General features: G+C 42.3%; 1 protein-coding gene across 9 annotated transcripts in view; it reads left to right on the top strand.

The window, feature by feature from the left end:
- The first annotated feature begins 888 nt into the window (after positions 1–888).
- FAM193A (family with sequence similarity 193 member A) overlaps positions 889–25,405 on the top strand; it is a 172,858-nt gene continuing 148,341 nt past the window's right edge. For 4 of the 9 annotated variants that reach the window (XM_049709222.1, XM_049709217.1, XM_049709219.1 and 1 more), the window contains exon 1: positions 901–1,490. In XM_049709222.1, the coding sequence (XP_049565179.1) occupies positions 1,263–1,490 (228 nt within the window). In that variant the 5' untranslated portion in view covers positions 901–1,262. Of the gene's footprint in view, positions 1,491–1,614; positions 1,952–25,405 lie in introns of those variants that run through there. The other 5 variants (XM_049709218.1, XM_004265174.4, XM_049709223.1 and 2 more) reach the window with 4 other exon arrangements.

The following is a 25,405-nucleotide window of genomic DNA, read 5'->3' as shown; positions in this document are numbered from 1 at the left end:
GAGCGGCCCCACTGGGAGGCCCGGGAGGGTCTGACGGGGTTCGTGGCCTCTGCGGTGGGGTGATTGCGAGGTCGTGAGACATGGCTGGACCACCCTGGGACCGTGCAGGGTCGCAAGGCACCGGGAGGCCGGGCGACGGCTGCACGGGACCTCAGGGAGAGGGCGAGCTCAGAAGGGTGCCTCCGGGCCAGGGGTTCTAAGCTAACGGCAAGGTCTGCCGGTTCGCGGCAGCCCCAGCGCCCAGGGCGGTCCCCGACCCGACGGCGGCCCGGGCCAGCGCTTTCCAGGCGCCCTCCGGAACAGCCTAACCCACGAGGAGGGTCATTCTCGTCCCAATGAGTCACCTGGACACGGGCGAGGGGCCCGGCCCAAGATCACAGAGCCAGCAAGTGGAGGAGGCGGATTCGAACCCAGATCAGGGCCAAGGTCACCGGGCCTTTCCTGGCGGGCCAGAGCCGAAGCTGCCCGCCCGGCGCATCCCAGGGACAGGACCGGCCTGCAGACCCGGTGGCGGGGACGCGGGGCGCTGGGGCGTCTGGGAGGCTGTCAAAGAGGCGGAACTCCTCGCCGCCAGCCTTGTAGTTCATCCACCGCGGGCGACGCGGCCCTGAGCTGGCCAGACCACTCCGCCCAACTACAGGTCCCAGAAGGCCGCGCGGCTCGGGTGGGGCCGAGCGGCGGGAGCGCGGGGTGACGTCACCGCCGCATCCAGCTCCCCTGCCGCAGCCCCTCGCGGCGTCCGGGCGCTCGGTCGCGCGCGTCCTGACGGGAATCGTGGTCCCCGCGCCGGACGCCCCCAGCAGCAGAGCGGGCGCGCGGACTCCAGCTCCCGGCGTGCCTGCGTGCCGGCGCAAGTTAACGGCGGGAGGGGAGGGCGCGGCAGAGGGGGAGCGGCGCTCGGGAGGGCGGAGTAAGGCGGGGGGGGAGGGCGCCCACACCCCTCCCCCTCCCCGCCGCTCCTTCCCCCTCCCCCGACGTAAACTGGGATCCCTTTCCCCTTGTGTCCGCCATATTGGACTCTAACTCTGGTCAGCGGCGGCGCCGGGCCCGGTGGACTCGCCGTTGCTCCCGCCCAGCGGCCGCCCCGCAATTCCCACCCGCCCGGCCCTCCCCGCCCGGAGGCGACCCCGCGCAGCGCCCCCCGCCCGCGGCCGGCCGGAGCGCCCCGCCGCTGCCTCAGCCTCCCCGCCTTCCCCGCCCTCCGCCGCCGCCCGCGGCCCCGCGCCCGCTCCGCGCCCTCCCCGCCCGCCAGCCCGCCCGCCATGAGCCCGGCCGACGCCAAGCGCGGGGCCAAGCGCCGGAAGAACAAGCGGGGTGGCGGCGGCGGCTCGGGCGGTGGCAACGGCGGCGCGGGCGGCGGCAAGGCCGGCCCGGCGGCGGCGCTGCGCGGCTCCCAGGCCACGGGCCTGGCAGCCCCGGGCGGCGCGGCGGCGGCCAACGGGCCCCTCGGCGCGGGCGCGGGCGGCGCCGCCCCCGGAGGCTACTTCGAGGTAAGCGGCGGTGGGGCGGGGGCGGGGGCCACGGGCGGGTGGCGCCCTGACAGCCTCCTGCGGGGCCGGCGGGGACCGCGGGCCGGGGTGGGAGGCGCCGCCGACCCGCGCCCCGAGCCTCGGGCCAGGCTGCAGCGCGCCAGGTGCCGCATCTCCCGGGAGCGCGGCGCCGCCTGCCCACCTGCACGGCGCTGTCACGGATCCGGGCTGGTGCTGTGTCGCCCCGCGCCGAGGTCGTCCTTGAGGTTACTCGGGTGCAATTCCAGAATAATTGTGAGTCAGGTGACGAGCGGGGCTTCCCTCGCTGTGCCCACCTCCTCCACGCCTGGCGAATGAATATCGGGAAGTGCCTCCTAGAAGTTTTCTTGTTCTTCTCCAAAACGGTCATTTGAAAGATACCTGACAGTCTTCGGAGGTGGCGGCCCTGGCTTTTCACCTCTGCTTTTAAAAAGTTTCTAGAGGTAATTGGTGGTCCGGTTACCCAGGTATATATTTAGGGTTTGAACTTAAGGAATTTGAGTAGTAATTTTTTCTGTTTGCTTTTGAAGGCAGGTAGCACACACTGCCTCTGCCAGTTGTGGATTGTTGCCACTTTTATTCCGCTCTTGGTCACAACAGTTTACAAGACACGGTACTGGTACGTGGGTATGCAGTTGGCAGTCATTTCCACTCATTCAGTTGTCTCCTGAAAGATAATGGGTTTTTTCAAAAGTTATGTTGTTAGGACTGTTAAATTAAGTTGTTTTAAAGACATTTGCAACAGTAACAACAAAAGCCTCATCAGGAGTATTTATTTGTGTACCAAATTCCGAGACAGAAATTGTTTTATGCGGGATTCTAAATGTTGTGTTGGAAACGATATGTAGTGAGAGCAGATAAGAAATCATTGCATATGGCATGGCTCTCTGATGCTTATACTATTATACGAATACACAGTGTTCTCTGCAGTTGGAGCTTCCTTTAGATTATGTTGTCAGATTTGTTTTGGGTGCTGGGTTCTGGCCCTGGAGGTTGCCATTTTCCAGTACACTGGAGAGTGAAACAGGTGTAGTTCTTGGGATCCAGGGTGAGGCTTATGCATTTGCATCGATGGAGTGTAAATTAAGGGCAGTGTTTGTTGCTGCTGGGGAGGGGAGGCTGGGAGGTCTGCCCAAACAAATGCTTTACAAAAGTGTTTATAATATTGGCTGTAGTTGGGTGTAAAATACACCCATTTTTATTGATTTAGTAAAAATTCTTATGCTAGCCTTTCATACCATTATTTCAGGTTTAATAATTCTCCATTACTTTGCAATATTTGGCTAAAATAACCGTTCAGTTATTCTTTTTTCTAATTTTTTTTCATAATTCCTTTTATTTATTTATTTTTGGCTGTGTTGGGTCTTCGTTTCCGTGTGCGGGCTTTCTCTAGTTGCTGAGAGCGGGGGCTACTCTTCGTTGCAGCGCGCGGGCTTCTCACTGCGGTGGCTTCTCTCGTTGTGGAGCACGGGCTCTAGGTGCGCGGCTTCAGTAGTTGCGGCACACGGGCTCAGTAGTTGTGGCTCATGGGCTCTAGAGCACAGGCTCAGTAGTTGTGGCTCACGGGCTCCAGAGTGCAGGCTCAGTAGTTGTGGTGCACGGGTTGAGTTGCTCCATGGCATGTGAGATCTTCCCGGACCAGGGCTCGAACCCGTGTCCCCTGCATTGGCAGGCGGATTCTCAACCACTGCGCCACCAGGGAAGCCCTCAGTTATTATTCTAATCACACTTTTGAACTCACACAACCATACAGCTAGTATTATTTTTGTTTGACAAGACTGTTTTCTATTAAACTCATGAATCCAGAGTTTTGACCATGACCCACTATCAGCAATAAAATATACCACACACACACTCACACAGCAGGTTTTACAAAACAATACTCTGATACTTTTTGATCTTTTCTTTTTCGTTCAATTTCATTAATAAAATGCTGGTTGTATTTTATTAATGAATTATTAATATTATTTTACTTATGTACTGTTGAGTTGTGACCTGAACCTTTAAAAACATTCTCTTTTACTATATTTTAAAGTTTTAAAGCTATGTCTTTAGTTTTAAAATTTCTTCACAAGTGTTTTAATAATAGTGCATCAAAGATACTCTTTATGGTAACAGGGTGATGCCAATCACAAACATTCTTCATGTAATTCTGAAACCTCTGAATTGTTTCCCTACAGATGGTGAGCTTTTTGGGACACCTTATCTAGGGCAGAACAGGCACCCAAGACAGCGTTTGTCAACAAGTAATGGTGAATGGGTACTGGCCCTGCATTTCCCAGAGAGGCTTATGATTCTTGGGGTGCATGTTTCCATTTCATATTGGGTCAGCGGGGCAGAAGGTGTCTAAGAGAAGTAAGAGTGTAAGGACTGTCTTGATTCTCAGGAGGGGTCTTAGGCCCACTGCCCAGTGTGCTGGGGACAGCACTGAGCGTTAGACCCAGGACCACCTTCATCAGAGGCGGCTTCTGAGGCAAAGAGGGCATTTTTGCATGTAGGTGGCTTCTACAAAGAAATGAGGGCTGTAGGATAAGTAGGAAAACATAACTTAGCTTATAGAGTCCTTGGCCCACAACAAAACTCTGGTGTACAAAGTTCAGGGGACACAAACTTGTTAGGTTCTGTGCCCTCAGGCAGAGCCTCACAGGCGGTGTTTTCTAGGTGGTGTGGCTTCCGGCTCCTAGGGTTGTTGGAAGAATTAAACACGTGGAGGCTGGAAGGTGCTTACACAGTGCCTAGTGGCACTCAGTGCTGTGCATGTGCTTGATGGCTGTTTTCAGGAGGCTGGCCTGGCTTGCTTTATGGGGCTCTGCTGCAGGGTGTTACTGATGAAGCGTTCCCACTTGTGAAATGATGATGTAAAAATGATGACATGCGTCTTGGACAAGTCCCGCTCTTAACAGCCTAGTGCGCTGGTCTGCTCTAATGTGACAATACAGGGTTAGCCCTGAGTAAAAACTTGGTAGGTGAAGGATATCATGAAAATATCTTACTTTTTTGCATTTCTGTTTTAAAATGTAATTTGCATAGTGTTCATGATGTATTAAGAAAGAGAAAAGCTTACAAAATAGAAAACAGTGTTTGTGGGAATTTACTGGGGGTCCAGTGGTTAGGAATCCACGCTTTCACTGCTGAGGGCCCAGGTTCAATCTCTGGTCCGGGAACTAAATCCTGCAAGCCGCATGGCATGGCCAAAAAAAAGAAAAAGAAAACTGAATCCTGCAGGCGGCATGGCATGGCCATTTTTGTAAAGTGTCTGTGTGTATATATATTTGCATAGGAAGGTCTGATAGGGTATACACATCAAAATATTTTGTGGTGGAAGTTCTGATGGCTTTCTTTTTTCCTTTTGGCACATGCCTCAAGCTTTAAGACTTTTCTACAATGAATATTACTTATGGACAAAAAGGTGAATGATACTTTTACAACCTGATATTACCAATAATTTTGCTTTTTCAAATAAAACTGATTTTGGCTTTTCCCACTCTTTAACAGTTAAACATTTAGGAATTTACACACAATAAAAATATCTATACCATCAGAATTCTGTAGTTGAATCGGTGTGCAAAATTAAGTCATACACATATTATTTACCAAAATTTTTGTATTGTGGAAATTGATCCGTGTTATTAGCTGTTGGGATATCAAATTACATAAAATTTACACTTTTGGAGAGCTCAAATGGGAATTTAGGGCTATTTTTGTAACGCTGTTAGAGGTTTATAAAAGGAAACTGTTTGGGGTAGGGATCAAAGTACATTTCGAACAGTGATATTACAGTTTTAAAGTCAGAGAAACATGTAGTATAGGGAGCATTTGTAATAACGTAAATCCTCTTTCATTGCTGAAAAGGTGGCAAGAAGGAGATAATGTTATTAATGTTTAAAGGCCACCATACAGTGTATCCTGTGGTCAGATGGTATGATTATATATCTTGGGGTATACTGGGATGCACTTAGAGGCCTTCCCTGTGTTGTAGAAATAGCTGCCGTGATGAAATGAAGTTTAGTCATTACTATCTAGTGCACATTTGCCTTAGTGACCTGAGGAAGTAAAGATCTAGAACCTTATGTGATTTAGCTAAGTTTGACAGTGGGTAAAGCTGCAGAGAGCATCTCTGTGATACAATATTCTATGTATGTGTACACACATGGGACCAATATTTCAACATACAGAATATAGATAAAGAATATTCCCAGTATGCTAGAATGTGCCCTTGTTCTCTTCCTCGTCATCCCTACCACTTTCTCACGTGTTTTGCCTGTTTTTGAATTTCACTTAAAGGTACTCTGTGCTGGTGCTGTTTGGCTGAACATTATATTTGAGATGCATCCGTGTTGTTGATGTAGCAAGTCGTCATTCTCTTCCGTGGCATGCAGTTTTCCGTTGCGTGAATATTCCACAATTTATCCATTCTGATGTTGATGGACGTTTGGCTTATTTTATTTTATGGCTGATATGAATCAAGCTGATATGCACATTCCTGTACATGTTTTTGGTGGATAAGAGTGTTCCTTTTTGTTGAGCATATGCCCTAAGTGGATTTGCTAGGTATACATGTGGTTTGACTCTAGTAGATACTGCCAGAGAGGTTTTCTAAGGGGTTTTACTGTACGCTAATCAAAAAAATTAACGTGTAGTAAAATATATTTTGTATGTATATATATTGGGCTTGTGGCATGTGGGATCTCAGTTCCCTGACCAGGGATTGAACCTGGGCCACAGTAGTGAAAGCCTGGAATCCTAACCACTAGGCCACCAGGGAACTCTCCCGAATTTATATTTTTTGATGTGCAGTTGTTTGGACTTTAACACACGTGGATTCATGTACCACTGTCAGGATACAGAGCAATTTCATTACCCAGAAAGGCTCCCTCCTGCTGTTCCTGTGCAGTCACACTCTTCCCCCACCCCTAAACTCTGGACAGCCACTTACTGTGCTTTTGTCTTCTGGGGAGGTCATATAAATGGAATCATACAGTATGTAACTTTTTTTTTAAGTTTTTTTTTTTTTGATGTGGACCATTTTTAAAGTCTTTATTGAATTTGTTACAGTATTGCTTCTGTTTTATGTTTTGGTTTTTTGGCCGCAAGTCATGTGGGATCTTAGGTCCCCGACCAGGGATCAACCCCCACCCGAAGTCTTAACCACTGGACCACCAGGGAAGTCCCTAGTATGTAACTTCCTGAGGCTGGTTCCTTTCACTAAGCTTAGTCACTTTGAGATTCATCCAGGTTGTTGCAGGTATGAGTAGTTTGTTCCTTTTTACTGTCAAGTAGTATTCTGTTGTATGGATGTACCACAGTTATCCATTCTCCTATTGGTGGACATTGGGCTTCTGTTAGTTTTTGATGATAATAAATAGAGCTGCTGTAAAACATATGTGTACAGGTTTTTGTGTGACAGTAAATTTTCATTTCTCTAGGGTAGATACCAAGGAGTGGGAGCAGGGTCATGTGGTAACATTGTAAGAAACTGCCAGACTGTTTTTCAGAGTGGCTGCACCATTTCGACTTCCCACCAGCAATGATGAGAGTTCAGTTGCTCTGCATCCGTAGTAGCACTTGTTATTGTCAGTAGATATTATTTTAACCATTAATAAATAGATGTGTAGTGGTGTTGTGGTTTTAATTTACATTTCCCTAGTGCCAATTATTTTTAAAAAATTAATTTTTGGCTGCGTTGGGTCTTCATTGCTTTGCGCGGGCTTTCTCTAGTTGCGGCAAGCGGGGGCTGCTCTTTGTTGTGGTGAGTGAGCTTCTCATTGCGGTGGCTTCTCGTTGCGGAGCGCAGGCTCTAGGTGCGCAGGCTCAGTAGTTATGGCTCTCGTGCTCTAGAGTGCAGGCTAAGAAGTTGTGGCGCATGGGCTTAGTTGCTCCGCAGCATGTGGGATTTTCCTGGACCAGGGATCGAACCATGTCCCCTGCATTGGCAGGTGGATTCTTAACCACTGCACCACCAGGGAAGTCCCTCCCTAGTGACTACTGTTATTGAACACTTTTCACTTGTTTATTTGCCATTCTTGTATACTCTTGGGTGAAGTGTTTAAGACTTTGCTTATTTTTTATTTATTTATTTTAGGACTTTGCTTATTTTTAATTGAGTTGTTTTATTTTCTTAGTTTTGAGTTTTGAGAGTTCTTTATAATTCTGGTTATGAGTCCTATGTCAGATTTGTGATTTGCAAACATTTCCTTTCAGTCTGTAGCTAGTCTTTTTTTTTTTTTTTTTAATATGTATTATTTATTTGGCTGCACCAGGTCTTAGTTGCGGCATGCATGTGGGATCTAGTTCCCCGACCAGGGATAGAATCCAGGCCCCCTGCATTGGGAGCAGAGAGTCCCAACCACTGGGCCACTAGGGAAGTCCCTGTAGCTAGTTTTTATACTTTATTAACTGTTTTTTGGGTTTGTTTGTTTTTTTTGCAAAGAAAAAAAATTAAATTTTGATGAAGTTCGGCTTCCTAGTTATTTTTTTGGGTCATACTTTTTGGTATCACGTCTAAGAACTCTTTCTTTTATAAAACCTCATAAAGATTTTATTCCTATATTCTAAAAATGCCATAGTTGTACATTTAGATCTATTATTTATTTTGAGTTAATTTTGTATAAGGTATCAGATTTGGGTAGGGGTTCTTTTTTTTCTCCCCCCATATAGTTGTCAGGTTTGTTCCAAACCCATTTGTTGAAAGGATGCCCTTTGTCCATAGAATTGACTTTTCACTTGTGTCAGAAATCAGTTAACCTTATTTGTGTGGGTTATTTCTGGACTGTATTCTGTTCCTTTGATCTGTGGGTTTATCCCATTGCCTATGTCACATTGTCTTAATTACTGTGAGCCTTAAAAAATTAACAAGGTGATTCCTCCAACTTAAAAAAAATTGTTTTTGCTATTTAGTCATTTTGCTTTTCCATGTATTTTAGAATCAGCTTGTCTAGGTCTACAAATAATTCTGCTGGGCTTTGATAGGAGTAGCCTTAGATCTGTAGATCAGTTTGATGGAGAATTGACATGTTAACAGTGTTGAATCTTCCAGTCTGTGAACATTGTGTGTGTTTCTATTTATTTGATTATCTTTGATTCTTTTTTAAATTGAGATAGAATTTATGTATAGCACATCTTTGATTTCTTTCATCAGTGTTTCATAGTTTTCAGCATACATATCCTGTACATGTCTTTTAGATTCATAAATTATTTCATTTTTTTTTCAACTTTTGTAAATGGTGTTTTTAAGAATTTCAGTTTCTTTTTATTCATTGCTGGTATATAAAGATGTGATTAATTTTTGTGTTCAACTTCTGTCTGTTGATCTTGCTAAAATCATGTATTCTGAGAGTTTTTTTGTGGATTTGTTTAGGTTTTCTGTGTAGGTAATTGTGTCTGTGAATAGTGAATTTTTTTGTTTCCTATTCTGTATGCCTTTTATTTCTTTTTCTTTCTTTATTGCACTGGATAGGGCTTTTAGTACAATTTCCTTGTTTCTGACTTTAGGGGGTAAGCATTCAGTCTTTCACAATAAAGTGTGATGTCTATTGTAGTTTTTTTGTAGATGCCCATTATTATGTTGAGGAAGTTTCTATTTCTAGTTTGCTGAGAATTTTCTCAATAGGTGTTAAAATTTGCCAAGTGGTTTTTGAATCTATTGATATAACCGTGTGTTTTTTCTTTTTTAGTCTGTTAATGTGGTAGATCACATTTTTGATTATTGGATATTGAGCCAGCTTTGCATTCCTGGAATAAACCCTGCTTGAGTGTGGTATATTACTCGTTTTAAATTAATTGCTGGATTCACTTTACTAATATTTTGTTGTGCTTTGTTGTATCTATTTTTTATAAGATATACGTAAGTAGTTTCCTTATATTGTCCTTGCCTGGCTTTGGTGTTAGTATAATGCTGGTCTCATAAAGCAAATTAAGAATCGTTCCCTTCTATTTTAGTAGTTTGTGCTTTTCAAAGAATTGGTCCATTTCAACTTAGTTGCTGAGTTTATGTGTGCAGAATTGTCGGTAGTGTTCCTTTTATCCTTTTAATGTCTGTGGAGGTCTGTGTCCTCTCTTTGATTCCTGATATTGGCAATTTGTCTTCTCTCTTTTCTGCCAGTCTTGTAGAAGTTCCTCAAGTTTATAATCTTTTTAAAGAACCAACTTTTAGTTTTGTTGATTTTTTTCTATTATGTTTCTTTTTTGATTTCTTTTTTTTTTTGCGGTACGCGGGCCTCTCACCGTTGTGGCCTCTCCCGCTGCGGAGCACAGGCTCCGGATGCGCAGGCTCAGCAACCATGGCTCACAGGCCTGGCTGCTCCGCGGCATGTGGGATCCTCCCAGACCGGGGCACGAACCCGTGTCCCCTGCATCAGCAGGTGGACTCTCAACCACTGCGCCACCTGGGAAGCCCTGATTTCATTATTAAAAAAAAATTTTTTTTTTAATTTTAATTTTATATTTTATTCTTTGCCTTATTTCTTTCTTTGGGTTTATTTTGATTTTTCTTTTCTAATTCCTTAAAGTAGAAGTTTAGATTATTGATTTGAAGCTATTTTTCTTTCCTAATATACATATTCTCAATATACATATCTTTATATATATATGTGTGTGTGTGTGTATACATATATATATGTATATATACACATGCTATAAATTTTCCTCTTAGCCATAATTTAGCTTCATCCCATAAATTTTGGTATGTTGTACTTTCATTTTCATTCAGTTGAAAACATTTTCTAATTTCCCTTGAATCTTTCTGTTTCACGGGTTATTTAAAAGTATGTTCTTGCATTTCCTGTTATCATGTTTCTGTGTTCTAGTCTAATTCCAGTATGGCCAGAGAACATGCTTTTATGATTTTAATTATTTGAAGAATTTTAAGGTTTTTATGGTCTATCTTGGTATTACTTATGCACTTAAAACATGTATATTCTGCTATTATTATTTTAAATTATTTATTTATTTATTTTTGTCTACATTGGGTCTTCATTGCTGCACGTGGGCTTTCCGTGGTCACGGTGAGTGGGGGCTACTCTTCGTTGTGGCGCGCAGACGTCTCATTGTGGTGGCTTCTCTCGTTGCGGAGCACGGGCTTCAGTAATTGTGACACGCGGGCTCAACAGTTGCAGCTTGCAGGCTTAGTAGTTGTGGCACATGGGCTTAGTTTCTCTACGGCATGTGTGATCTTCCTGGACCAGGGCTCGAACCTGTGTACCCTGAATTGGAAGGTGGATTCTTAACCACTGCACCATCAGGGAAGTCCCTATTCTGCTATTATTGAGTGGAGTGACCTCTCAAATGTCAGCTAGATTTTTTTGTTTAATGCTATATTTTAAAAATTTTAAAAATTTGTATTGGTGTATAGTTGATTTACAATGTTGTGTTAATTTCAGGTGTACAGCAGAGTGATCAGTTATACATTAATTCTATATTCTTGATGATTTTTTGTTTACTAGTTCTGTCCATTGCTGAGAGAGGAGTGTTGAAGTCTGGCTAAAATTGTGGATGTCTTCATTTCTCCTTACAGTTTGTTTAGTTTTTGCTTCATGTACTTTGAAGATCTCATGTTTGGTGCATATACATTTATGTTTGTTGTGTCTTCTTGGTGACTTGACCCTATTTTTCATTTATGTTCCTCTTGTCCCTGGTAGTTTTCTTGGCTCTGAAGACTGCTTTGTCTGATACTAGCATAGCCATTCCAGCTTTCTTTTAATTGGTATTTGCATGGTATATGTTCTTCTTTTCCTTTTTACCTACCTATATACTTTTATTTGAAGTGGGTTTCTTATAGACAGTTGCTTGATTTTCATTAATCATTCATATTCATATTTTCACCTTTACTTGTATTTCATTTACTTGGAATATGTTTATTAACTTGAGGCCTTTTTTCCTGGCTTGATTACTAATTGAATATCTATTTGGTGCTAGTGTGGGGTGCTTCTCTGCATTGTATGACTCTCTATTGGACTTTTTTTGACTCTATAGGCTTTCTGAATACAGATGGAGACACAAGGTGACTTTATTTTAGAGACCATATAACCAGAATGAGCTGAAATTGAATAATTTGTATTTCATGAGCCTACGAGACTTTTTTTTTTAACAGTTCAAATCAATGTTAGTTTCTAGGTTATCTTAGAGTAACTCCAGTAATATTTGTGGCATTGAATTATCTATCACACCTCCTGTGGAAATTAACTTTTTCTCATTCATAGAACACAGAGAACATTTTTCTCTTGATTTGAGTACATTATTAGTTACATCTTGAAACTGAATGAGAAGTTAAGGAATTTAACTTCCGATGACCCAGGATTTTTTTAACAACCTTTTTATTTTGGAGTAATTTTAGACTTACAGAAAAGTTTCCAAGTTAGTATAGAGAGTTCTCATAGCCCCTTCAACCAACTTTCCCTAATGTTGACGTCTCCCTTAACCTTTGTATATTTGTCAAAACTAAGGAATTAAAATTGGTACAATATTGTTAACTACAGGCTTTATTTGGGTTTCACTGATTTTTCCACAAATTACCTATTTCTGTTCCTGGATTGAATTCAGGACACCACATTGCATTTAGTGATTTAGAATTTTAATTATTTTTAGCTGCCTCATCTATGAAATGGGAATATTGATTTTTATTTTCCTCAAGAATGTTCTACAAAAGCTAATTAGTACTTATGTTTAAAATACAGTAGTAATATTATATTAATTTTATTTATTTTTAAATTGTATTTATTTTTGGCTCCATTGGGTCTTGGTTGCCGCACGCGGGCTTTCTCTAGTTGCGGCGAGCGGGGGCTACTCCTCATTGCGGTGCACGGACTTCTCATTGCGGTGGCTTCTCTTTGTTGTGGAGCACGGGCTCTAGGTGCATGGGCTCCGTAGTTGTGGTTTGCGGGCTCTAGAACGCAGGCTCAGTGGTTGTGGTGCATGGGCTTAGTTGCTCCATGGCATGTGGGATCTTCCCAGACCAGGGCTCGAACCCCTGTCCTCTGCATTGGCAGGCGGATTCTTAACCACTGTGCCACCAGGGAAGTCCCTATATATTTATTTTAAAATTCAGTGAGATCGTTAACTATTTAATAGTTTGCGACAAGCTAATTTTTTTCTCTAGAGGTGCTTGGCTGTTATTCCACTGTGGTGAAAGTAGCCCAGCAAGGGAAACACTGTCTACAAGTTCCTGCTGAGAGCTTAGCCCCCTCTTTAGAGATTACTGAAGGGGGTGACCTGTCAGTGCAGGTACACCCCTAGTTGATGCTCAGGACAGCTTAGAGAAGGGAGTTACTAGCCCTTTGCCAAAGCTGTTTGGTTGCGTTGGATAAAGACATTCCATAAGTGAATTCTTGACTTTCTTTATAATATTGTTGTTGGTTTCTGTTTTTAAAAGCATAAAAAGCAGCATTACTCATTAAGTGGTTTAAATTGTAGTTACTGTCAATATTCTCTGTTGTTATTTTTTTTCGTTTGGCTGCGCTGGGTGGCTTGCAGGATCTCAGTTCCCCGACCAGGGGCTGAACCCGGGCCACAGCAGGGAAAGTGCCGAATCCTAACTGCTAGACCACCAGAGAACTCCCCAATATACTCCTTTCCTTTAAAAGAACAATTGTATCTCACTTTTAAAAAGAAAAATAGCAAGGTTGGATCTGTCAACCAGTCATTCCAATTACATGCCTCTCTGCAAACCATGATTTGATACTCCTTTATGCGTTTGCACATTTACTGATGCCCGTACCAGTGTTCCAGTTGGAATGCTGGGATTGGCAAATCATAGACTCATAGAACTTTAGAACTGGGCGGGACAACAGCAGAACACACATTTATTGCTGAGACAGTATTTGCTAGCTGAGGAAAGTGAGGCCCAAAGAGTTGACTTTGAAAACTTCTTTTAATTGTCCTAGCGAGGGTCCTCTCTTGTACCTTTCAGCTCCTGGTGGCGTTCATTACTTACCAGTAGTCACCCAAGATATAAAATCCTCCTGTTATTCTAGTCTTGCTTATTCTCATCCCAGTCTGTACGTCTTGTCTGTCTCTAAGTCAGGCTTTGCTACTACTTTCTTCACCTTTTCTACACATAAACCTGCCGCTGGCCTGAGTAGCTGGAAGCCTTCACTTTTCTTTGATGACACCTTCACTTGTTCTTCCTACGGCACCTTGTCTGCCAGACTGGCTGACGGACAGGTTCTCATCCTTCTTGCTCTTAGCTAGCTTCCTTCTGCCTTGTTGTTCCGCTGCTGCCACCACCTTTGTCTGGCACCACAGTAGCCATGTTGCTCTGCCTGTACGGTGCGGCCTGCATAGCATGAACAGGGCGTGTCTGCTGTGCCTTTCCCGGTGCTGCTTCTGCGCAGTGTTTCTCTGCCTTCACTGCCCAGTTAACTGCCGTCTCTCCAGGAGGAGGTCATGTGCCGTCCGTCCGTGTGGGAAGTGTTGCCTTCAGCACCCTAGGCCAGGCTGTTGCCTCCCTCTGGGTTCCCTTGGTACCTGTCCTTAGCTTGGCCACAGCCCTGGGTTAGGCTGGATTGCACTCCCTGGGTTATTGGAATGCTTTCTGTAAACCGTGCTCTGTGGCTTACTTGGTATATAGTACATACTCAGAAAACGCTGCTCTGGGATCCAGGCCAGCTGATGTGAGCTCCTGCGATTTCTCCCTCTTTCCCTTTTCTCTGAAATGTGTTGTCCTTGTCTTCTAATTTGGAAGAAAGCATTTGTCCTTTTTTTCAAAGTTAATCCTATACTCCAGAGGTTCTTAACTGATAGATTTGAGTGAGTCTATTAACCCATGGGAACTCAGGGCAAAATTTGTGTGTGAATATGTTACTTGAGGGTCTTTTCCAAAGCTCTTTGTCCTTTCTCTCCTGGGTCTTGAATCTTTCCTCCTCTACTGGGTTGTTTTCCATTCAGATTTTGAGTTTACCATCTTCCCTTTCCCCTCAGTCTGTCTCTTGACCTTGCTTAACCATTTTAGGCACATTTCTGTCTGGCATTGTCCCACCCATTGCTGTCAAATCACTTGAAATAATGGATAATGATACTGGTTAACACTGCTTCTACTTCCTTCACCCTCAGCTCCTGTTTTCCTCCCTGATCTAGCTCTTTCATCTACCACTTTAATCAGCCTTCCCAGAGGTCATTAAGTGATCATACTTAAAAAATCCTGTAGTTGTTTTTAAATTCTGATACCCTTTGAGCTTGTTGCATCTGACCTTGATCATACATGCCTTTCTGGAACTCTCTTTTGCCTTTCTTTGTATGGCCGTGTCCTGGTTCTTCTCCCCCCACACTTAACAGCACTCACCTTGTTACAGGTGAGTCTGTGTCCCATTCTTCCTCTCAAGTTCAGACTTATACTTGATATTTTTACCATGTGTTGGTAGAGATTTCTGATCATAGTTAGAAACTCACACGGTTGATTAAGTCTGCCACTATGGTTGTGCTCACTAGAATGATGGCGGAGGCCTGTGTTCCCCTCGTCTGTGCCAAGTGAACTCAGCTTGTCCACGTTTAGACTAAACTCTTCTTTCCACATTACAAAGTAGTGGTTAGGTATTACTGGTTTGTTTGCTAGAAAGTTTATCAAGAGAAGCTTTTTTCTAAAGATCTCAGGCCAGTTGTAGGTGGTTGTACATTGGACACATCTCTCAGGTAAGAAGATTGTGCTAGATAATCTTGACGTTCTTTACAACTTTATGATTCTCTGGTTGTCACTCCTTTGGTCACACACTTTGAGAGACCACGCATTGCCCCCTGCAAGGGTCTCTAATGTGTGGTATACGTCAGAGGCCCACGCGGAGTAAGTAAGGTGCTCCTTGGTGCTGCAGGAAGAGCATATTAGTCCTTATGTTTTCAAGTAAGACATTACACTTCACAGATATTTAGTATGTGGGTCGAGACTGACACCCTCACTTGATCTGTACTTCAGAATCATGAGTCTTGTGTGGTTTCTGAGGTACCTTGAGTCAATAGAGGATGTTTGTTCACTTAACAGAGTGTTGCCGCCCATGGCAGTTAATGAGTGTTCATTAAGTACGTTCATGACTTCTGCTGTCTAGTTTTAATTAAACTGGTCCTCACAAAACAGGCAGTCTTAAAAGAAACCCTGGATTGGAGATACTGCCTATAACGAAAGCATATGAAACAACAAGGAAATTGATGGCAGAGCCACCGCTACTACTTCCTGCACAAACTATTAACCATGTAATGAGGTTGAGAAAATGATCTCAGCAGAACTGATAATTGACCCTCAAAGATTATTAGAAGTGTGGAGTTATATCCACTTTTTTTTTTTTTTTTTTTGCAGTATGCGAGCCTCTCACCACCGTGGCCTCTCCTGCTGCGGAGCACAGGCTCCGGATGCACAGGCCCAGCGGCCATGGCTCACGGGCCCAGCCGCTCCGCGGCATGTGGGATCTTCTCAGACCGGGGCATGAACCTGTGTCCCCTGCATCAGCAGGCGGACTCTCAACCACTGCGCCACCAGGGAAGCCCTATATCCACTTTTATTAATGACTAATCATGTCCAAAGTGGTTATCTTTTTTAAAAATATATTTATTTCATTTATTTTTTGCTGCGTTGGGTCTTCATTGCTGCTGCGCGGTGGCTTCCTCTAGTTGCGGTGAGCGGGGGCTACTCTTTGTCGTGGTGCGCGGGCTTCTCATTGCGGTGGCTTCTCTTGTTGCGGAGCGTGGGCTCTAGGCGCGCGGGCTTCAGTAGTTGCGGCTCGCAGGCTCTAGAGCGCAGGCTCAGTGGTTGTGGCGCACGGGCTTAGTTGCTCCGCGGCATGTGGGATCTTCCCGGACCAGGGCTCGAACCCGTGTCCCCCGCATTGGCAGGCGGGTTCTTAACCACTGCGCCACCAGGGAAGCCCCAAAGTGGTTATCTTGTCTTGAGATTTAGAGAAGGAAAGTATATAGCCTTCACAGTCAGCAGAATATTTACAGACTAAGCATCCGGAAGAGAAACAGCACCTATGCATTTTGCAGCAGTGTTTAAAGTCATATAATGTTCCATCGAGTACTTTATAAAATTTCATTAAGCTTAAGGATAAACTCCTTCTGAGGCAACTTACATTTCTATAAGGTTCAGTTGCAGGAGCAACTGTAGCCAGTTTTGCACAGACAGGCATTTAATACGGAGAATCAGGAACATACAACATTTTGGAAAGGGCTGGTGGGACAGGGTCTCTAGGCTGTGCTGCTGAGAATGATTTGCAGAACAAAAGTACCTTACTCAGCCATGGAGCTGGTCAAGCTAATCCACAGCATCTTCTGTACTTGTCTAATACTAACAGACAAAAGGGCCACAGGCACGCACTGGGAAATCCAACTCTTCTAGCTGGGAGTGAGGAAGTAGGCAGAAGGGCTGAAAAATTCCCGGGAAGCAAAATGGCAACAAAATAAACACATTCCTTTGATAGCAAATACTTTTGGGGTATTCACAGAATATATTGCAGAAGATTTGCAAGAAGTAAATTATTAGAATAAATGATGTGTGGAGGGTTTGCCCTGGGATGATGCAAACACCGTTGTTTCTTAACAGTTTTCAGCTTATGCTTTTTGGTAGATTCAGATTGAGTACTTTTGTGTGGTGTGAGCTGCTGAATAGCCTAGAGCATATATATTCTGAAACAACTTCTTTAATAAACAGGGTTTTGTGCGAAAACTAGCTATAACCAGTGATGGAGCAGCCACTGTAATTTAAAAAAAATTCTTGGATAGGGTAGGACTGCAGCAAGAACAGCACACGTGAAAGTTATTCACCGCATGATGCATAGAGAAGTTCTTAAAGCAACGAATTGAAGCCAGAAGCACAGAAGGGATCAGCCTGAGACCTTTACAAAGTAGTAAATCTTTACAATGTTTATGATGAGATGGGGAGTAACTATGAAAATACTTGGCAAGACACAGCGCTTTGCTGGTTATCTTGTGGCAAAATTGAAAGCATTGCCTATTCTGAGGTGAACTGAGTGTTTTTCTTTTACTTAAGGACAAGTGGTCCAGATTTGCGGACCTCTTCTGTAATGAGCGGCTGTCAGTAGAAAGCTACCTAGCAAATTTAGTATTTTTGAGAAAATAAATACTTAATCTGCTTTCTCAAAGTAAAGGTGACATTTTAACAATGAGTAGAAAATTGCTTTTTGAAAGAAACTCTTGCTTTAGAGAGCATTTTGAAATTGGATATATAGAGTTGTCTTCGTTATTTGTTTTGTTTTGCTAAGAATAACGTAAATAGTCATTTTACTGCACCCTCAAACTTGGAAATGAACTTTTAGCCTGTTTTAAAATTTCCTGTTAACACTTAATTTTAACCTTATTTTTTAAAAATACAAGAATGTTTTGCTTCCTGATTCTGTGTAAGAACAAAGAACTCCGATGATTAAGATGGAAATTGACTAGCTGAATTTCAACAAAAATCCTTGTGCAATTGATTGATAGGATTGAAAATTGACTAACATGATTTAGTAAATACAGCCAGCAGTGTATTTCTTCCCTTTAGATCTGTGTGTCAATAAAGGAGAAGCACCGTTTTCAGTGAAGACTGGCAGTAAAGCTAGCTTTCTAAATAATTGAATTTATAGTGCTCCAGAAATCTGGTTTTAACACAAACATACCAAGATTTTAAAAAATAATAAAGTACATTCAGTCACACTGGTTTTCTTAAAATTTTTTCTCATGAGTTTTTGTGATATAAAATGTTTTCAGTATTAATAAGAAAGACAAATTTGCAAAAATACAATTTTGTTTTTATGTTATTGTATCTTTGTAGGTTTGAGTGTATTTTTTATTACATGTAAATTACATTCATCAGCTGAGTCTGAGTGCCTTCTTTGCTTCTGGTAATAGATGCAGGATGACCTCAAAGCCATACCCTGTGCCCTTCCTGGACGTACAGTCTGTTATGTGGCTGCTCAGGTCTTCCTGACTGGACTCCATCCACAGGAGTGCCACATGCTGGTGACCAGGCAGGACCTTTCGCCAGCTGGGTCCCTTCTTCCTTTCTCCCATCATCCTGTGCTTTCTCACACCTCATTTGGATCTTGGCTCCCCACTTTTGCTCTCCAGGAAAGCTTTTCTTTCACTTCCTCTCTTTTCTCACCCTCACCCTTCCTTCCAGTTCTGCCTCCGAAGACTCCTATGGTCCTTCAGGGCGAACCTGATGCTTCCTTCTCCATTCTGCGTACCCTGATCCTCTCTCAGCTACAGCCGTTAGCTCTATGACATGTAACACATTTGTATGTACCTGCACATTTATTGTCTTTTACTAGATTGGAAGTTTATTAAATGCAGAAAAGTTTTAAGGGCATTGTAACCTTGTTCGTAGACCAATGAGTGTTTTGTTTTGTTTTTTTTAACATCTTTATGGGAGTATAATTGCTTTACAGTGATGGTTAGTTTCTGCTGTATAACAGAGTGAATCAGCTTTATGCATACGTGTATCCCCATATCCCCTCCCTCTTGTGTCTCCCTCCCACCCTCCCTATCCCACCCCTCTAAGTGGTCGCAGAGCACCGAGCTGATGTCCTGTGCTAAGTGGCTGCTTCCCACTAGCTATCTATTTTACATTTGGTAGTGTGTATACGTCCATGCCACTCTCACTTCATCCCAGCTTACCCTTCCCCCCTCCCCGTGTCCTCAAGTCCCTTCTCTACATCTATGTCTGTATTCCTGTCCTGCCCCTAGGTTCTTCAGAACCTTTTTTTTTTTAATTCCATATATATGTGTTAGCATACGGTGTTTGTTTTTCTCTTTCTGACTTACCTCACTCTGTATGACAGACTCTAGGTCCATCCACCTGACTACAAATAACTCAATTTCGTTTCTTTTTATGGCTGAGTGATATTCCATTCTATGTATGTGTCACATCTTCTTTTTTTTTTTGCGGTATGCGGGCCTCTCACTGTTGTGGCCTCTCCCGTTGTGGAGCACAGGCTCCGGACGCGCAGGCCCAGCGGCCATGGCTCACGGCACCAGCCGCTCCGCGGCACGCGGGACCCGCCCAGACCGGGGCACGAACCCACGCCCCCTGCATCGGCAGGTGGACCCCCAACCACTGCGCCACCAGGGAAGCCCTGTCACATCTTCTTTATCCATTCTTCTGTCGATGGACACTTAGGTTGCTTCCATGTCCTGGCTATTGTAAATAGTGCTGCAGTGAACACTGTGGTACATGACTCTTTCTGAAGTATCGCTTTCGCAGGGTATATGCCCAGTAGTGGGATTGCCTAGAGCATATATATTCTGAAGTATCGCTCTCTCAGGGTATATGCCCAGTATATACCCTGAGTATATACTGGGCATATGCGCAGTATATGGGTATCGCTTTTTGAAGTATCACTTTCTCAGGGTATATGCCCAGTAGTGGGATTGCTGGGTCATACTGGTTTTTTAAGGAACCTCCATACTGTTCTCCATAGTGGCTGTATCAATTTACATTCCCACCAACATTGCAAGAGGGTTCCCTTTTCTTCACACCCTCTCCAGCATTTATTGTTAGTAGATTTTTTGATAATGGCTATTCTGACTGATGTGAAGTGATACCTCATTGTAGTTTTGATTTGCATTTCTCTAATAATTAGTAATGTTGAGCATTCTTTCATGTGTTTGTTGGCAATATGTATATCTTCTTTAGAGAAATGTCTATTTAGGTCTTCTGCCCATTTTTGGTTTGGGTGTTTGTATTTTTGATATTGAGCTGCATGAGCTGCTTGTATATTTTGGAGATTAATCCTTTGTCAGTTGCTTCGTTTGCAAATATTTTCTCCCATTCTGAGGGTTGTCTTTTCGTGTTTTTTATGGTTTCCTTTGCTCTGTAAAAGCTTTTAAGTTTCATTAGGTCTCATTTGTTTACTTTTGTTTTTATTTCCATTACACTAGGAGATGGGTCAAAAAGGATCTTGCTGTGATTTATGTCATAGAGTGTTCTGCCTATGTTTTCCTCTAAGAGTTTTATAGTGTCTGGCTTTACATTTAGGTCTTTAATCCATTTGGAGTTTATTTTTGTGTATGGTATTAGGGAGTGTTCTAATTTCATTCTTTTACATGTAGCTGTCCAGTTTTCCCAGCACCACTTATTGAAGGGGCTGTCTTTTCTCCATTGTATTTCCTTGCCTTCTTTATCAAAGATAAGGTGACTTTATGTGCATGGGTTTATCTCTGGGCTTTCTATCCTGTTCCATTAATCTATATTTCTGTTTTTGTGCCAGTACCATACTGTCTTGATTACTGTGGCTTTGTGGTATAGTCTGAAGTCCAGGAGCCTGCTTCCTCCAGCTCCGTTTCTCTTTCTCAAGATTGCTTTGGCTATTCAGGGTCTTTTGTGTTTCCATACAAATTGTGCAATTTTTTTGTTCTACTTCTGTGAAAAATGCCATTGGGAGTTTGATAGGGATTGCACTGAATCTGTAGATTGCTTTGGTTAGTATAGTCATTTTCAGAGTGTTGATTCTTGCAAGCCAAGAACATAGTGTATCTTTCTATCTGTTTGTATCATCTTTAATTTTTTTCATCAGTGTCTTATAGTTTTTTGCATACAGGTCTTTTGTTTCCTTAGGTAGGTTTATTCTTAGGTATTTTATTCTTTTTGTTACAGTGGTCAGTGGGAATGTTTCCTTAATTTCTTTTTCAGATTTTTCACCATTAGTGTATAGGAATGCAAGATATTTCTGTGCATTAATTTTGTATCTACTTTACCAAATTCATTGATTAGTTCTAGTAGTTTTTTGGTAGCATCTTTAGGATTCTCTATGTATAGTATCATGTCATCTGCAAACAGTGACAGTTTTACTTCTTCTTTTCTGATTTGGATTACTTTTCTTTTTCTTCTCTGATTGCTGTGGCTAAAACTTCCAAAACTGTTGAATAATAGTGGTGAGAGTGTGCAACCTTGTCTTGTTCGCGATCTTAGAAGAAATGCTTTCAGCTTTTCACCATTGAGAACAATGTTAACTGTTGGTTTGTCATATATGGCGTTTATTATGTTGAGGTAGGTTCCCTCTATGCCTACGTTCTGGAGAGTTTTTATCATAAATGGGTGTTGAATTTTGTCAAAAGCTTGTTCTGTATCTATTGAGATTATCATATGGTTTTTATTCTTCAGTTTGTTAATGTGGTGGATCACATGGATTGTCTTGTGTATATTGAAGAATCCTTGCATTCCTTGGATGAACCCCACTCGATCGTGGTGTATGATACTTTTAGTGTGCTGTTGGATTCTGTTTGCTACTATTTTGTTGAGGATTTTTGCATCTATGTTCATCAGGGATATTGGCCTGTGGTTTTGCGTGTATGTGTGATCTCTTTGTCTGGTTTTGGTACCGGGGTGATGGTGGCCTTGTTGAACAAGTTGGGCAGTGTTCCTCCCTCTGCTATTTTTTGGAAGAGTTTGAAAAGGGTAGGTGTTATCAGCTCTTCTGTAAATGTTTGATAGAATTCGCCTGTGAATCCGTCTTGTCCTGGGCTTTTCTTTGTTGGAAGATTTTTCTTTTTTTCCCTGCAGTACGCGGGCCTCTCACTGCTGTGGCCTCTCCTGTTGTGGAGCACAGGCTCCGGACGTGCAGGCTCAGCGGCCATGGCTCACGGGCCCAGCCGCTCCGCGGCATGTGGGATCCTCCCAGGCCAGGGCGCAAACCTGTGTCCCCTGCATCGGCAGACAGACTCTAAACCACTGCGCCACCAGGGAAGTCCTCGTTGGAAGATTTTTATTCACAGTTTCAATTTCAGTGCTTGTGATTGGTCTGTTTATATTTTCTGTTTCTTCCTGGTTCAGTTTTGCAAGGTTGTGCTTTTCTAAGAATTTGTCCATTTCTTCCAGGTTGTCCATTTTATCGGCATATAGTTGCATGTAGTAATCTCTCATGATCCTTTGTATTTCTGCAGTGTCAGTTGTTCCTTCTTTTTATTTCTAATTCTGTTGATTTGAGTCTTCTCCCTTTTTTTCTTGATGAGTTTGGCTAATGGTTTACCAATTTTGTTTATGTTCTGAAAGAACCAGCTTTTAGTTTTATTTATCTTTATTCTTGTTTCCTACATTTCTTTTTCATTTATTTCTGATCTTATCTTTATGATTTATTTCCTTATGCTAACTTTGGGGTCTTTTTGTTCTTTTTTTATCTAATTGCCTTAGGTGAAAGGTTAGGTTGTTTATTTGAGATTTTTCTTGTTTCTTAAGGTAGGATTGGATTGCTATAAATTTCCTTCTTAGAATGGCTTTTGCTGCCTCCCGTAGGTTTTGGGTCATCGTGTTTTCATTGTCATTTGTTTCTAGGTATTTTTTTATTTTCTCTTTGATTTCTTCAGTGATCTCTTGGTTATTTAGTAGTGTATTGTTTAGCCTCCATGTGTTTGTATTTATACAGTTTTTTTTCTGTAATTGATGTCTAGTCCCATAGCATTGTAGTCGGAAAAGATACTTGATACGATTTCAGTTTTCTTAAATTTACCAAGGCTTGAGTTGTGACCCAAGATACGGTCTATCCTGGAGAATGTTCCATGAGCACTTGAGAAGAAAGTGTATTCTGTTGTTTTTGGATGGAATGTCCTATGAATATCAATTAAGTCCACCTTGTTTACTGTGTCACTTAAAGCTTGTGTTTCCTCATTTATTTTCATTTTGGATGATTTCACCATTGGTGAAAGTGGGGTGTTAAAGTTCCCTACTATTATTGTGTTACTGTTCATTTCCCCTTTAATGGCTGTTAGTATTTGCCTTATGTGTTGAGATGCTCCTATGTTGGGTGCATAAATATTTACAATTGTTACATCTTTTTCTTGGATTGATCCCTTGATCATTTTATAGTGTCCTTCTTTCTTTCTTGTAATAGTCTTTATTTTAAAGTCTGTTTTGTCTGATATGAGAAATGCTGTGCCAGCTTTCTTTTGGTTTCCATTTGCATGGAATATCTTTTTCCATCCCCTCGCTTTCAGTCTGTATGTGTCCCTAGGTCTGAAGTGGGTCTCTTGTAGACAGCATATATATGGATCTTGTTTTTGTATCCATTCAGCCAGCCTGTGTCTTTTGGTTGGAGCATTTAATCCATTCACAATTAAGGTAATTATCGATATGTATGTTCCTATTACCATTTTCTTAACTGTTTCGGCTTTGTTTTTGTGGGTCTTTTCCTTCTCTTGTGTTTCCTGCCTAGAGAAGTTCCTTTAGCATTTGCTGTAAAGGTGATTTGGTGGTGCTGAATTCTTTTAATTTTTGCTTATCTGTAAAGGTTTTGGTTTCTCCATCGAATCTGAATGAGATCCTTGCTGGGTACAGTAATCTTGGTTGTAGGTTTTCCCCTTTCATCACTTTAAACACGTCCTGCCAGTGCCTTCTGGCTTGCAGTTTCTGCTGAAAAATAAGCTGTTAACGTTATGGCAGTTCCTTTCTATGTTATTTGTTGCTTTTCCTTTGCTGCTTTTAAAATTTTCTCTTTGTATTTAATTTTATTTTGAATTTTTGAGTTTTATTTTATTTAATTTTTTATACAACAGATTCTTATTAGTTATCCATTTTATACATATGGTATATATGTCAATCCCAATTTCCCAATTCATGACCCCACCCCACCCCACCCCACCCCTCCCCTCCACTGCTTTCCCCCCTTGGTGTCCATATGTTTGTTCTCTACATCTGTGTCTCAGTTTCTGCCCTGCAAACCGGTTCATCTGCACCATTTTTTTTGGTTCCACATATATTTGTTAACATACAATATTTGTTTTTCTCTTTTTGACTTACTTCACTCTGACAGTCTCTGGATTCATTCACGTCTCTACAAATGACCCAGTTTCATTCCTATTTATGGTTGAGTAATATTCCATTGTATGTGTGTACCACATCTTTATCCATTTGTCTGTCGATGGGCATTTAAGTTGCTTCCATGACCTGGCTATTGTAAAGAGTGCTGCAGTGAACATTGGGGTGCATATGTCTTTTTGAATTATGGTTTTTTCTGGGTATATGCCCAGTAGTGGGATTGCTGGGTCATATGGTAATTCTATTTTTAGTTTTTTAAGGAACCTCCATACTGTTGTCCATAGTGGCTGTATCAATTTACATTCCCACCAACAGTGCAAGAGGGTTGCCTTTTCTCCACACCCTTTCCAGCATTTGTTGTTTGTGATTTTCTGATGATACCATTCTAACTGGTGTGAGGTGATACCTCATTGTAGTTTTGATTTGCGTTTCTGTAATAATTAGTTATTTTGAGCAGCTTTCCATGTGCTTGTTGGCCATCTATATGTCTTCTTTAGAGAAATGTCTATTTAGGTCTTCTGCCCATTTTTGGATTGGATTGTTTGTGTTTTCAATATTGAACTGCATGAGCTGTTTATATATTTTGGAGATTAATCCTTTGTCCATTGATTCATTTGCAAATATTTTCTCTCATTCTGAGGGTTGTCTTTTCGTCTTGTTTGTAGTTTCCTTTGCTTTGCACAAGATTTTAAGTTTCATAGGTCTGATTTGTTTTATTTTGTTTTTATTTCCATTACTCTAGGAGGTGGATCAAAAAAGATCTTGCTGTGATTTATGTCAAAGAGTGTTCTTCCTATGTTTTCCTCTAAGAGTTTTATAGTGTCTGGCCTTACATTTAGGTCTCTAATCCATTTTGAGTTTATTTTTGTGGATAGTGTTAGGGAGTATTCTAATTTCATTCTTTTACATGTAGGTCTCCAGTTTTCCCAGCACCATTTACTGAAAAGACTGTCTTTTCTCTATTGTATATCCTTGCCACCTTTGTCATAGATTAGTTGACCATAGGTTCGTGCTTTTATCTCTGGGCTTTGTCTCCTGTTCCATTGATCTATATTTCTGTTTTTGTGCCAGTCCATATTATCTTGATTACTGTGGCTTTGTACTATAGTCTGACGTCAGGGAGTCTGATTCCTCCAGCTCCGTTTTTTTCCCTCAAGACTGCTTTGGCTATTTGGGGTCT

Source organism: Orcinus orca, chromosome 4, assembly GCF_937001465.1.
Source record: "Orcinus orca chromosome 4, mOrcOrc1.1, whole genome shotgun sequence".
NCBI lineage: Eukaryota > Metazoa > Chordata > Mammalia > Artiodactyla > Delphinidae > Orcinus > Orcinus orca.
The sequence above is the reverse complement of the archived record's forward strand: the minus strand, read 5'-3'. Positions and strand labels throughout refer to the sequence as shown.